The sequence below is a fragment of the Hippoglossus stenolepis genome, chromosome 8 (genome assembly GCF_022539355.2).
Source record: "Hippoglossus stenolepis isolate QCI-W04-F060 chromosome 8, HSTE1.2, whole genome shotgun sequence".
In the NCBI taxonomy this organism is placed as follows: domain Eukaryota; kingdom Metazoa; phylum Chordata; class Actinopteri; order Pleuronectiformes; family Pleuronectidae; genus Hippoglossus; species Hippoglossus stenolepis.
The window spans coordinates 5,447,493-5,460,011 of record NC_061490.1 but is presented as its reverse complement, the minus strand read 5'-3'; the positions used below and the strand labels follow the sequence as shown (position 1 = coordinate 5,460,011).

General features: G+C 39.7%; 1 protein-coding gene across 1 annotated transcript; it reads right to left on the bottom strand.

The window, feature by feature from the left end:
* Positions 1–1,503: 1,503 nt before the first annotated feature.
* tmem147 (transmembrane protein 147) lies at positions 1,504–6,233 on the bottom strand. Its single transcript, XM_035164579.1, has 8 exons — positions 6,118–6,233; positions 5,135–5,235; positions 4,636–4,705; positions 4,415–4,480; positions 4,176–4,312; positions 3,989–4,073; positions 3,568–3,689; positions 1,504–2,354 (listed from the first exon to the last, which is right to left on the bottom strand). The coding sequence occupies exons 2-8, from the start codon at positions 5,209–5,211 to the stop codon at positions 2,234–2,236; spliced, it is 678 nt and encodes a 225-aa protein (XP_035020470.1). The 5' UTR covers positions 5,212–5,235; positions 6,118–6,233; the 3' UTR covers positions 1,504–2,233.
* Between the last annotated feature and the right edge of the window lie 6,286 nt (positions 6,234–12,519).

Below are 12,519 nucleotides of genomic sequence, written 5' to 3'. Positions count from 1 at the left end.
AGCCAAGCTGTTTTTGGACATCAGACATTAAAATTGTTACAAATCTGAAAGGTTCAACATATAGGAGATATCACTGTTGATTTTAAGGGACAGGAGAGGGATGGTTACACACGATGCCTGGCAATCAGTGCTAATGGTTTTAAACATAAGCTGTGTCTAGGTTCAGGGGCTGCATCCTGCGGAGGGCGCGGTCTACCCTGCTCACTAAGACTGTCTCCACAAAGGCCAAACTGAAATAAGATGGTCTGGTCCACAGACGATCTCCGTGATCAGTGTCACTAGCTCGAAATGACAGCTCCCAAAGTTTGACGCCAATGTTTCTCAATTGCCATCTGGTGGCAGACTGCTGAAAAGGTCAAGAACCCTGCTTCCTCAATGTTCAAACAGGTTGAAACATCATGAATGACAGCTGAGACTGACTCACAAATGGTTGAGTTTGTGTATCGGCGGGACCTTGCTATCGCGGCTCCATCCCTCAAACCCTGCTCCAAATGTGCAAATGGCAGATTTCGAATGTGGGATATTTTGGCTTCATTTCTGGGTAGTGGGAGGAAGTGCACATGCGATGTTTGTTGTGGAATTCCTGACCATCCTCACACATTACTGTATATGCCACTGTATATTATGTATATCACACTATACCTGTACAGGAGAACAGCGCCTGTCTAATCCCACAGATACTCCCTTCTCTCTCTAAGCAGTACCCAAGGTCAGATTATACATAAAGGGCCAACCGGTGCATTGTAGTGTCTATGCTTAGTGACTTTCATATCTAACTCACATGCGCCAGACAGAGGCACCAACTTCAACTCTTTTCTAAATTACACCAGGGGCAAGACGTAAGGACACAATGTGATTTAGGCTTAACTATCCAATAGGATGCGAACACCTACATGTAACATAGAGAGTGGCAGTACATCTAGCCATTCATGGATGTGCTGTTAGAAGGGGTGATGCAAGTAGAGGGAGATATACTGGGATGCTCAGGGAGACCTCTTCAGACTTGGGGGTGACAATTGCTCGTTACTCTGTTAGCGTTTGTATATTGTTCCACCTTCTGGTCTCCTTGATGCATGAAGTCTACATTCAAATATTCTGCATGGGACATCAGCTGCTGCCTGAGTTCTCCTTTCACCAGCTTCCAGAAAACTTCCATAACTATGTTGATTTGAATATACAGACTATGGTTTAAGATGTCAGTATTAAAAATTACATAAAAGGCAGAAAGAGGACTTTACCCACTCGACAGTCATGAGATGCTCTCGAGTCAGGAAATTTACTCCAGCTTCAGTCGCCAAGATAAACACGGGGGTCAGAACAGTGTAATCTCTGAATACATGATAGCAAAGTTCACCATCGCTGAAAATAATCACGCACAAGACTGTCCCTGGAGTAACTTTGTAACTGCAAAGACAACAAAATAAAACTAATCATTCCCTTATAACTGACTGATGACTCATGAAAAAAATGAACAGTCTGGTCAATCAAGATATTCACAGCGAGTTTAAACAAGAGAAAAACTTTTATGTCAAAATCACAGATGTTTACAACTCAACATAATATCACGATGCTGAGTAAAGCTCAGTTTATTAACATTAGTTGCTTTCAATTTAAAACAATATTTTCAATTATCAAAACAATCTGTCTACAGTTTTATTTTAACTACTTGTACATTTATTTGAATATAAATAAATTGATACATTTGTGGCCACACAATTAACTATCAAAGAGCTATTACTGTCATCCATCTGTTAGAAATCCACTCAGTGAATCTAATCTAAGGATTCAAACTGGCACATCGGAGAACAAATAGAAAAGAAAAGTGTTATTTATAAAGTCTCATTTGTTTAATTTAATCTGTGGTCATTGAAATACAAATTCCACCCTTTCACAAACCATTACAGCCAATCAGAAGCCTCCCGATGTCACCATTTGTCCTGAAATGAAACAAAGCTGCACACTGAGTTCATGTTTCCCATCATCAGACCATACAGTAACTAACTGGATAAACGGGTTAAATGACAACTTGTTGGCTCGTATGTCAGCCTGGTTTTTGTAGATTGGATCACTGAAACTATGGAATTTCAGCGAGCCTTTTTCAGCAGTCTTTGGGGTTGTATGTTGAGACTAAGACTGATATGGTGTCAGGGGTCAGCTTCCGATTCATGACAACCCCCCTGGTCCACTCAGGACCCAACAGAGTGTTGAAGGCTTGTTCCGCGCTGCTGTTGACTTAGTTGCTGTGGACCAGAGTGACGAAAAGAAACAGCGAGCAGAGAGAGATGGCACCAGTCAGCACGGCCTTGACCAGCAGCACTGTCCAACTGCCGAGGAGGAAGACATGGACAAACAACCTGGAGACACAGACAGAAACATAATGTAAGCTACAATTTAACAGGACAAAAGCCCCCAAAAAACAAAGCATTGTCACTGCTAAAACCATCCATCACTGCGACGGATGAGTAATTAACTCAGAAGATATTTGGCCCACCATATATCACATATGATCTCTCACGCTTTATGCAAAACAACACAACTTTCAGTGATTTTATGGATAAGTAAGTACATGTATGCTAATAATACATTACGACCAAGCAGATTACAAGTACAAACAATTTAAAAGAGCTTGGTAAATAGATTTTAAGTATATTGAGTCGTGTGAGTTAATGTCGTAGCTAGAGTACATTTTTAAAATTACCTTAATTGCCTGTAAATTAGTTTATTGTAAATCTAGTGTACCTTGTACCATTGTTGGTGTTGTTGCTGGTAACTAGTGCCATCCTGTGGCTTACAAAGTTAAGTGCGGTTACTCTGCAGGTAGTCAAACCTTGATGGAACAGAATAGACTAACATGGGGAATACACTTTCAACAGACTTATATCTATATATATATATATATCTATATATATATAGATATATATATATCCCTTGGTAAAATGTCAGGACAATTAAGTGAGCTCATGTGAGAATAAAACAGGAAAATTCACAGTGACCCAGTGGCCTGATGATGATTCTAAACACGCAACGATGCAAAATTGGAAGAATACACAAGTCTCAGGATGAAAAGAGGCACCACCAATGTAGAAGACACTTATGAAGAAGTCAACTTGGAATAGCAACGAGATTCGAGAACTTTTGGTGATAAGGGCTGACGCTGGTGTCGATATGCCGTTAACAAAAACCTGTGATTTCCACGGCAGAATTTACACGTCATGTCCTGCCTCCTGAATGCTCTACCCAGGCGTGACCCCTCGTATAAAGGTTCCAGACAGAATCTCCTGCTGCGTTCTTCTTATGTGAAAAGCAAACTCCAGAAAAGATCCACACCCAATTTTCCAGACATTTCCAGAGTTCATGTCTAAAAGCAGCTTGATAAACAGATATCGTTCTTGTTTGTTTGCTTGAAATCAAGTCACATAAGCTTTTTACTTTTTAAAAAAAATACTAACAGCAATGTCATATCAGTGAAGACACAGAAACAGTTCTGTTCTGTACTCTTGTCAGTGTGTCTACAGGTGTGTGTAGGTGTGTGTGTGTGTGTGTGTGGAATAAGAGTGTGAAACTTACTCCATTAAGAAGGACTTGTAGACACAAAGAGCCAGCAGCACAGTGACAGGAAGCCTGAAGCTCTTAGGAAGGTCGTATCGCGTAAACATCCACACCACTGCTGCCATGGCAATATAATGGACCTATATACAGTCATAATAATCACTGGTTATGGTTTTTTTAACACACTCTGTTGCTATACATAATATAACAGACCTAAGATGAGACAAGAGAAAACAGGAAGCACTCCGAGTATGAAACATTTAGAAATCCATCATTATCTGAACATGCAGACTATTACTGTCATCTATTCTGTGGACTGTTGCTGCCAATCATGAAAACACTTCTGTAAATATATTGGAGGTAGGTAAGAAAACTCATTAAATGAATGACAGAAGATTGGAAACACAGGAGCAGACGGAGAGGAAGAACAGCTACTTACCAAACTGATGTTGGAGTCAAAGCTCATCTGGATGTATTTCCAGTCAAACTCGATCCCTCTGGCTCCGACCCACAAAGGAAGACACCTGAACAACCCCAACAAGACACAAATTCAATGTTTAGATATGTACAATAACTTGATCAAATGAAGCTGATGTTTCTTCTGCACAATCCGTGTAATTGTTTACCTGGACATGACGAGTTCTGCGGTTGCCCAGCCCATGGCAGCCACCATGATCTTGTACTCCCCTTTACCGGCATTGCGTGACATGACAAGATGGAGGCCCAACAGATCTGCCAGGTCCACTGTTGACTTCATAAATTCCTGGAGGATATGTACACCAATATTTCAACCTCCTTCACAAACTGGTATTTTATGTGTTTTTTTTTTTTTAAATCGGACAGAAAAGTTCAGTTCAACACTCACCCCTACAAAGTCATACACTCCAGCTCCTCCTTCCCATGTGGGGAAAAATGTAGCTAAGAACAGCATCTGAAGCGCAAAAGGAAAAGATATGCTTAAACTCTGAAACACAAAAGGAGCTAATGACGGTATAATTGGTTCTTTATCTGCAATCCCCACTCCTTTTCTTAATTTTATTCCAGGCATAAATGACAAATCATTCGATCATGGAAGATCTCCCTCACCTTACAGAGCTGGACAAACAGATAGGTTGCACCCGCCTGGACACATCTCCAGAAGGCATTGTACTCTGAACTAAAGGTTGAACACACAAACAGAGTTCAAATGCTAAAACTGTAAAAGGATGAACTAAAGAATGCAATATGTAACAGGTTATTATCAAATAATCTAGGCAGAAATGAGCAGGATTCAATGTTGCTGTTGAGAACACGTACACTCAAATAAAGGAACACACTAATAAGAGGATTATGTGGACCCCTGCCAAATGTCCGACATTGCTAAGAAGATTATCAACAGTTGGTAACATTAGTCTCTGAGCATATGTTACTGCAACATTAGAACAGACCAGACACCATTTTAACAATGACATAACATTAGCAAACAATGTAATTCTAGTTTAGTAAATTGAATTTGACTTCCAGTGCCTCCCTCCCTCCCTCCAGTCACAGTTATTTGTCCTTCACCACCCAAGTAGCAATTCCCCAGATTCATACAGATACTTACAGGCCGCTGCACTTGTATGTTATAAAGTAAGGGAAATACGCAAGAGCAAAGCAGTTTCCAAAGTGAAACAGTGTCATGATGACTGTTCACAGTTCTGCTCCCTGCAGAGAGAGAGAAGGAGAGAAGGAGAGAGACAAAGACAGACAGAGAAAAAGACAATAGATTATTATCTGATTTTTTTAATGCCATGCTATTTTGACACACACACACAATCAATGACGTAAATTCTAAGAGACTGTAACACGTTTATATCTCTCTACAATAAAACGGTGTAGGGCAAGAAGATACAGAAAAAACAAGATGCAGACATGCACTGACAAACATCCAGTACAACAATAATGCTAAAAAAATTACAAACAATTCACATGTCAACCCAAAAGACATTTAATTTATAATTAAATTAAGAAAATACACCTAGTCCCCCTCATATGCTTGATTAAACTAACAGTGATCTTGCTTTCAAATTTGTGCCCGAACACTATGGAATACTCTCCTTATAGCTTCATGTTCTGCATTATCTATTGAAACCTTTATCAAAACAACTGAAACCCATAAACTCACATTGGCTTTGGTCTCACCATGACCATGTAATGATTGAACCCATATGTCTTTACTTTCTTTCTGTTGTTTGTCTAGTTTTACGCCATATGTTTACTGTGTATTACCACTTTCTGGTGTTATGTTATTCTAATGAAGCCCTTTGGTGATTTACACAATGAGTCTGTCACAGCCGAGTAGAATGTTCGACCAGAGGATTTTACAGAGGATTTGCGGAGCTGATGCATCGTGTAATGTCACTAAGGGAAATGAACAGTCTGTACACCAGCTAGCTAAACCGTGAGCCCCCTGCACACGCCGCTCCAGATCCCGTCCCACCCCGGGTCTCTCTCGTTTTACAGGTTCAACACAAACTATGTGTCACTAGTTCTCTTGTAATCCACATGACAGCAGCTGTAACACAGGGTTTAAATGTCGACACTTACTGAGTCAGAGGAGCCGAGAAGAAGAAGAAGAAGCCTGTTTTACTACGGGCTCGTTGAATGACAAACGGAAGTGAATATGGTTCCACCTGGAAATGCCTCCGACAGCGTCACTGGTAGGAACATAATAAATTGTTCCGCACGATGGCCTCCTTCAACAGAGTTTCCAAGATGAACTGTAAGTAAATCATTTTTTGAGGTAACACAGTCTGGTTAACATATTTATTTCAACATGTTCTGGATTCAGGAGGGACCGACCCCCCCGAAACAGGTAGTTATGATAGTTTACAAGTAATACAGGACCATTAATAGACACAGGTAGTGTATTGACAGTAAATAAACTGTTCGTTGAGGTGGATTAGCTTCAGATTTGTGGCCCACCATTTTGTGTTCCTACAATATAGGTCTAAATAAATGAAGGGAAATCAGTGGCCGCCTGTGGGACAATCAAACTACATGTGAGCACTGTTTTCAAAAGGTCTGAAACGACCGAGACAGTTATTTAAATTGTAGAAGAACATGTTCATTTTATTTTCTTGCCAATGTAGCATTCACAGTGAGAGTAGTCTAATATCTCAATAATTACATGTTTGTGTATGTGTGTGTTTTGTGATATGTGTGTTTCTTCAGAAAACAGGAAATTCATTAGTATTTACAAGGATTTAAAATGTCTGGTTTTCTTTACTTTGCTTTATTTGACCAAGTCATCACTTTCAGGTGTTATTTTAACTGAAATGAAATCAAAGTCTGACAGTTCTAAAGGTAAAAACACAGTTGAACGACAGACAGTCCCTAATAGTACACATACACCACTGTTTGGTTAAAAGTCATTTATAGTAACTAATGTTGGTTGTTACAATTTGTGTAATACACACAGCTTTGCTCTTACATCTAAATTTAAATCAGATTTTGAAGAAAAACAACAAAACAAAGCAAAAATTCATGTTCAAAATGACATGAGGCAATATGGACTTGCAGTGGCTGATAGGCATTCAGTCAGAACAAGTTAGCAAAGAGCAAAAGGAAAAAGATTTTGCCACAGAATTTCTCTTGTTGATATATGGAAATGTATGATATGAGTTTTAAACTTGGCCCAATTCTTGAAAAGCTCAATCAGTTAATTTACAGATAAAACAGGCATTAATATTAGAGAAAAGTTTTAAATTTCTCTGCAAATTTCATTTTCTCTTCTCCTATCAGCCTGCGCCTGTGGCAGATGAAGTTTCTTCTCTCTGAGCAGTCCCTGGTGCTCCAGTTGTTTGTGCCATGTTTTGACAGAGTCCCACAGTTGTTCAACTGGGACGGACACTCCGGCAGCATCCCCTGGTTGTCCGGCTCCTCTCCGTTCATCCACCTCCACTCCCCTCCCAGGTAACATAGACCGATCCACACCTGAGAGACAAAGGTAGGTGTTAGATGTCAGTCGCTCTCACATTCATTTCAGTTGTATGGACAGCAAATCAATCATTTGAAAGACAATCCTTAATCTTTCATCTTGTTTAACTGTGGAGTAAATTAGGTCAGGCACGAAGAGACCAATGGTTGAAAATTAATGTGTCAACTTTGTTTTAATCAAATAATAATTGAATAATTAATTAGGTTCAGCGCAATGAATAGAAACAGACCATATGTAATAAATGCTTGTGGCTGTCCGGTAGAGACATGTCCACATCCTGGTGTTTAGCTGTTGGTTTCATCTTGATTTTGTGTTTGTAAAATGAACCAATAAGAAGAAGTATAAAGCAATTGGATCAATTTCAAAATGTACCCTTGCACTTATTAGTTACTGAAATGAATTCGATTTTCATTTACATAATAATGACAAAACTCAAAGCAAAAAACAATAAATTATATTTACTTATTTCGATTTTGAATCAATGTTTCAATTTTAATTTTGGGGGCGGCACGGTGGTGTAGTGGTTAGCATTATCACCTCACAGCAGGAGGGTCTTTCTGTGTGGACTTTGCATGTTCTCCTTGTGTCTGTGTGGGTTTTCTCCTGCTTCCTCCCACAGACCAAAAACATGCAGACTGGGGTTAGGTCAATAGGAGACTCTAAATTGTCCATAGTTGTGAATGTGTGTGTGAATGGTTGTTTGTCCCTATGTGTTGCCCCTGGTGACCTGTCCTGGGTGTCCTGCACCTCACGCCGCCCAATGTCAGCTGGGGTTGGCTCCATCTCACCCTGCGACCCTCAGAGGATAAAATCTACTGCATTTACAGATTTAATTTCAAAATTAATTTGCAGTTATAGTTTGGCTAATGTTTTACAAAAGGCTTTCACCATGACATGATAAAAATGTGCTATATATTTTTCCTTCTATTGTTCTTTATAAAGAAGACATTCTAGGTAGTTTTATTTCTGTTGGCCTCAAAACTGATGGAATAAACTATGACTAAAGAGAACATCAGTCTTTGCTGGAACTGCTCACAATCTATAGATACTGTATAAGCACCATATGACCATATGATGCAGAGTAAACTATACATTACACTGTAAAGGGTTAGAACCCAGCACTGTGTGGAAAAAACCCATCTTCCAACCTCATCAGTCGTGGCTCTGTAGATCCGCTCTCTGACATAGTCGTAGTCCCGCTGGTTGTGCAGACTCAGCATCTTGTAGGTGCACACGCAGGACTCGGGAGAGTCAGCACATGGGGTTGTCATGGCCTTGCAGTGCCTCAGGGCCTGCTCCCACATCTTGTTCTTGTTCACCACCACCAGGTTGTCATCATAGCAGACAGGCTCCAGCTCCTGGGAGCACACTTTGCTGTACCACTTCTCAGTCTTAGGATCAAAGGAGCCACAGTCTGTGGTGAGTGGCTCTCCTGGTGCCCAGTTTCTATATTTAGAGGATGAATTTCCGACCCAGCTCCAGCGGTGACCGGCCCGTCGGAACAGTCCGATCCAGCCACTGTTATCTAAATCATTTCTGTTTGATGTGGTGATGGTGGCGAGGTTACTCATCAAAGCCTGACAGAGCTGAGAAGCTTGGTGCCAGCTGACGTTATTTTTGTAATGAAGTGTTTCACCTCCTCCTGAGCAATAAACATTATATCTACTTGAACAGTTCACACTGTACCACATTAGATCATCTCGTACGACTGCACAGTGAGCGCTCTGCGACCCATCAGCCCAGTCACTGCTCTGTGAGAGGTCAGGTCCTGCAACACCTTCTCCACTTCTGAAACAGACAAACTGAGGATATCTTACATAGCAACTGCACATTCAAGATTTTGTAATGAACAATACAAAATAAAATAAAATAATCTCAAATAGGATACTCACTTTACATTTATCCACTTCCAAACTGCGTCTTTCTCAGGATCTCGATGTAGGCCGATCCAGGCTTCCTTGACATCAATTTGGAACAACCGCTTACTCAGCCAGACTCTGTCCACTGTGTTCCAGGTAACTAGGTCAATGTGGTTCCTCTGGCAGTGCTGCCTCGCCTCTGTCCAGGTCATCTTCTCAGAGGGACAGTAAATGGTCCTTTTTATGAGAGCAGCCTCCAAGCAAAGAGCAGTAGTGAGCAGGAAGCAGAGAGGGAGCTCGGGGCTGCTCTTGTTCCCCATGACTGGTCCTGTCCTCATATCAAGTCAATGCTGCATGTGTTTGCAGGACCCCAGTCACAGGCCAGTTTGTGGTGCGCTCAGTAGCTGGTGAGGAGCTGTCACTCTGCTCTTTTAACAACTGCGGATACCTGGTCACTCCCACGTGGACACTCCTCCCCAGAATCAGCTGACCAGTCGCACCTCTCCACACCTGCTGTCACAGTTCAGATGGAGACGTACCAGTATTTTTAAATTCTGATTATTATAGATTTTTTTTTTATTTTTCAACCTCTTTCTGCATATCAGGTCTTTCTGAAGTCTTCATTTATGTGTTTTAACAGCCCTATTTTTATGTTTGGGCCAATCCAAACACCACCTGGTAAACAAGATTTCCTGGGTTCCCAGGATCCTCAGCTGGGAATCACTGCTCTGATAAGATCGTGCAGTTGCTCAACAAATTGATACAAAGAAGTTACATCTTCACATTTGTGTTAGGAGGAAAGTCTGCCATGCCTCAATCATCATCAGCAGTTGTATCACCTCATCTCTAAGATTTCAGTCCTGCTCGATTCTGTGACACACATGGTTTATTTTCTCACACTCTGTCAAACATATCGAGCCATCTCATCTATCAGAGGGCTACAATATAAGCCAAACTCCTTATAGGTCTATGGAGTTGTTGTACATTGTACAAACATTATTTTTGCAGCAATGAGAATGGCCAATAGAAATCCCTCCCTGATTTTAGATGCCTTGGATATTTCCTTCTCTTTTCATTTGGTTATGGATGATGAGAGAACACAAACAATATTTCCACAGAGTTCATGCCTCTGCATTTTTCTTCCTTGCCTCTCCTCTTTGGACACTTCCTCATTTCTTTGTATTCAACCGCTTTCCATCAGTTTTTCTCCTTCACAGTAAACTGAAATCTCCATTTTCCCTCATTCAGACTAGTAATAATTGGATCAAATCTGCATTTGTGTACCATGCTGTATTCATGCTTAAAAACTCACATTTAACAATGGTCAGGAATATTCAAAAGGTAAAAAATTAAATAAACAGTTGTGTTGGCTTCAGTATGCTTGTCATGTTATTACATGTACTAAGGATGAGGGGAAAAAAAGATTAAGAAAACAAAGTGGAATCAAATTCAGCCATGTGTGGGCAGCGAGAGCCTCTGTTCCTCTGCATCTGTACGACTGATTCAAATCTTCTGGATTCAAAACTTTCTAGCATCCCTGCTTGAATGGGGAAATCAGGCTTCAGGCAAATGACTGGATTTAAATCTTCTTGGTCAAGTGATGCTGATGACCAAGCCCTTGTGCTGACCTCTGTCTACCCGACTACTCTTACGTTAGTTCTATTGGCATGTTATGCTTTTAAACAATATGCAGTTTGGTGTTTGAATTAAAAGGTAGAGCAGGTCAGAGGAGTCGGAAATGAAGATGTCAGAAGAGAGATTAAGATTAAACACTGAGATACAGCGTTTTTTAAATTTTTTTGTTGATTTCTCAGAATAATTCATGGATCTTGATTGAAAAATCCGCTACATTCAGGGGAGTAAGTGTGTGCAGTTTGCTGCTGATCAAAATAAAAATCCAGATCTAGTTAATTTAAATGTTTGTTATAGGAGGACTGTTGGGCATTCTATTCTAGTTTTGAAAATGTATTTTCTTTATTTTTTCAATGCAAGGTCTGCCGACATTCAAAGGGACATGAGTCGTCCCAAAATACAACCTGTGGTTTAATCACATTTGTCTGAAATATTGTATTGATTGTTAAAAACTAGCAAACAGTTCCTCTATGGAGAATGTTCGGGCTGTTTTGTTAAATTGAATGTGAAATAGGGCAAATAGACAGAATGACTCTCAGGATTGCAGCTGTGATGTGTTTTGTTTTACATTTTATGATTGCAACAACTTTAAAAAGCTCCACAATTATTGTTTATTGACATTTGAAATATATTTTAATAAGTATAATAGAACATGTCTTTTATTGTCCATCTGAGGAAATGACCTGGACAGAGGTACCCTGACCCAACCACAGTGAACAGATTCTGGCTCACTGAGTGGCTGGTGTATGTATATTTAAGGGAGCCTAAAAAAAATCATTGATTGTTTACCAGTGTTGATTTTCATCTTATTTATATAATGCATATAAAATAAATATGTAACTTGTATGCAATGTATTCTGAATTATATATCTTTCATTCATGGATGTTGTGTCTTTTGTATTTTTATCTACGCCATCATGATTTTCTATAGTAACACACAGTACAGAAATTAGAAATTAAATTAATGTATCTGTAGAGTAACATCTTGGTGTCTCAGCTCAAGTGGCTTTCAGTGACTCTGGGGGTCTCTTAAGCTAAGACGTTATTTTAAAAAGTAAAATATCCATACTTGCAAACAGTTTTTCCTGTTGCAGTATGATCAATTTACCAGTAGGTGGCACTGCAGCACAAATCATAGTAAAAATATGATGGCTTTTTAGGGGAAACATTTCTTCTATATTAGGACACAGTCTGTATTCTCACCAAGACTCGCTGTACTTGTCGTTTTACCTTCTAATAATGTGTGTATATCATTTGTTGGGGGTTACTGATGCTTTTATTCATAATTACTATTGCAGGTGGTCAATAAGGATTTAAAAATGATTAGTTTTAGATTATTCATTTAGTGTTAAGATAGTTTAATCTAATATTAAATATGCTTTACACGTTTCTATGTAAAATCGAAAATATGTCACTATTTTCTCAAGTTGTCAAATAAATGCTGTTGAGTAAAACATACAATAATTCCCACTATATTATCGTGGAGTAGAAAGTAACATGACATTTGGAATACTCAAG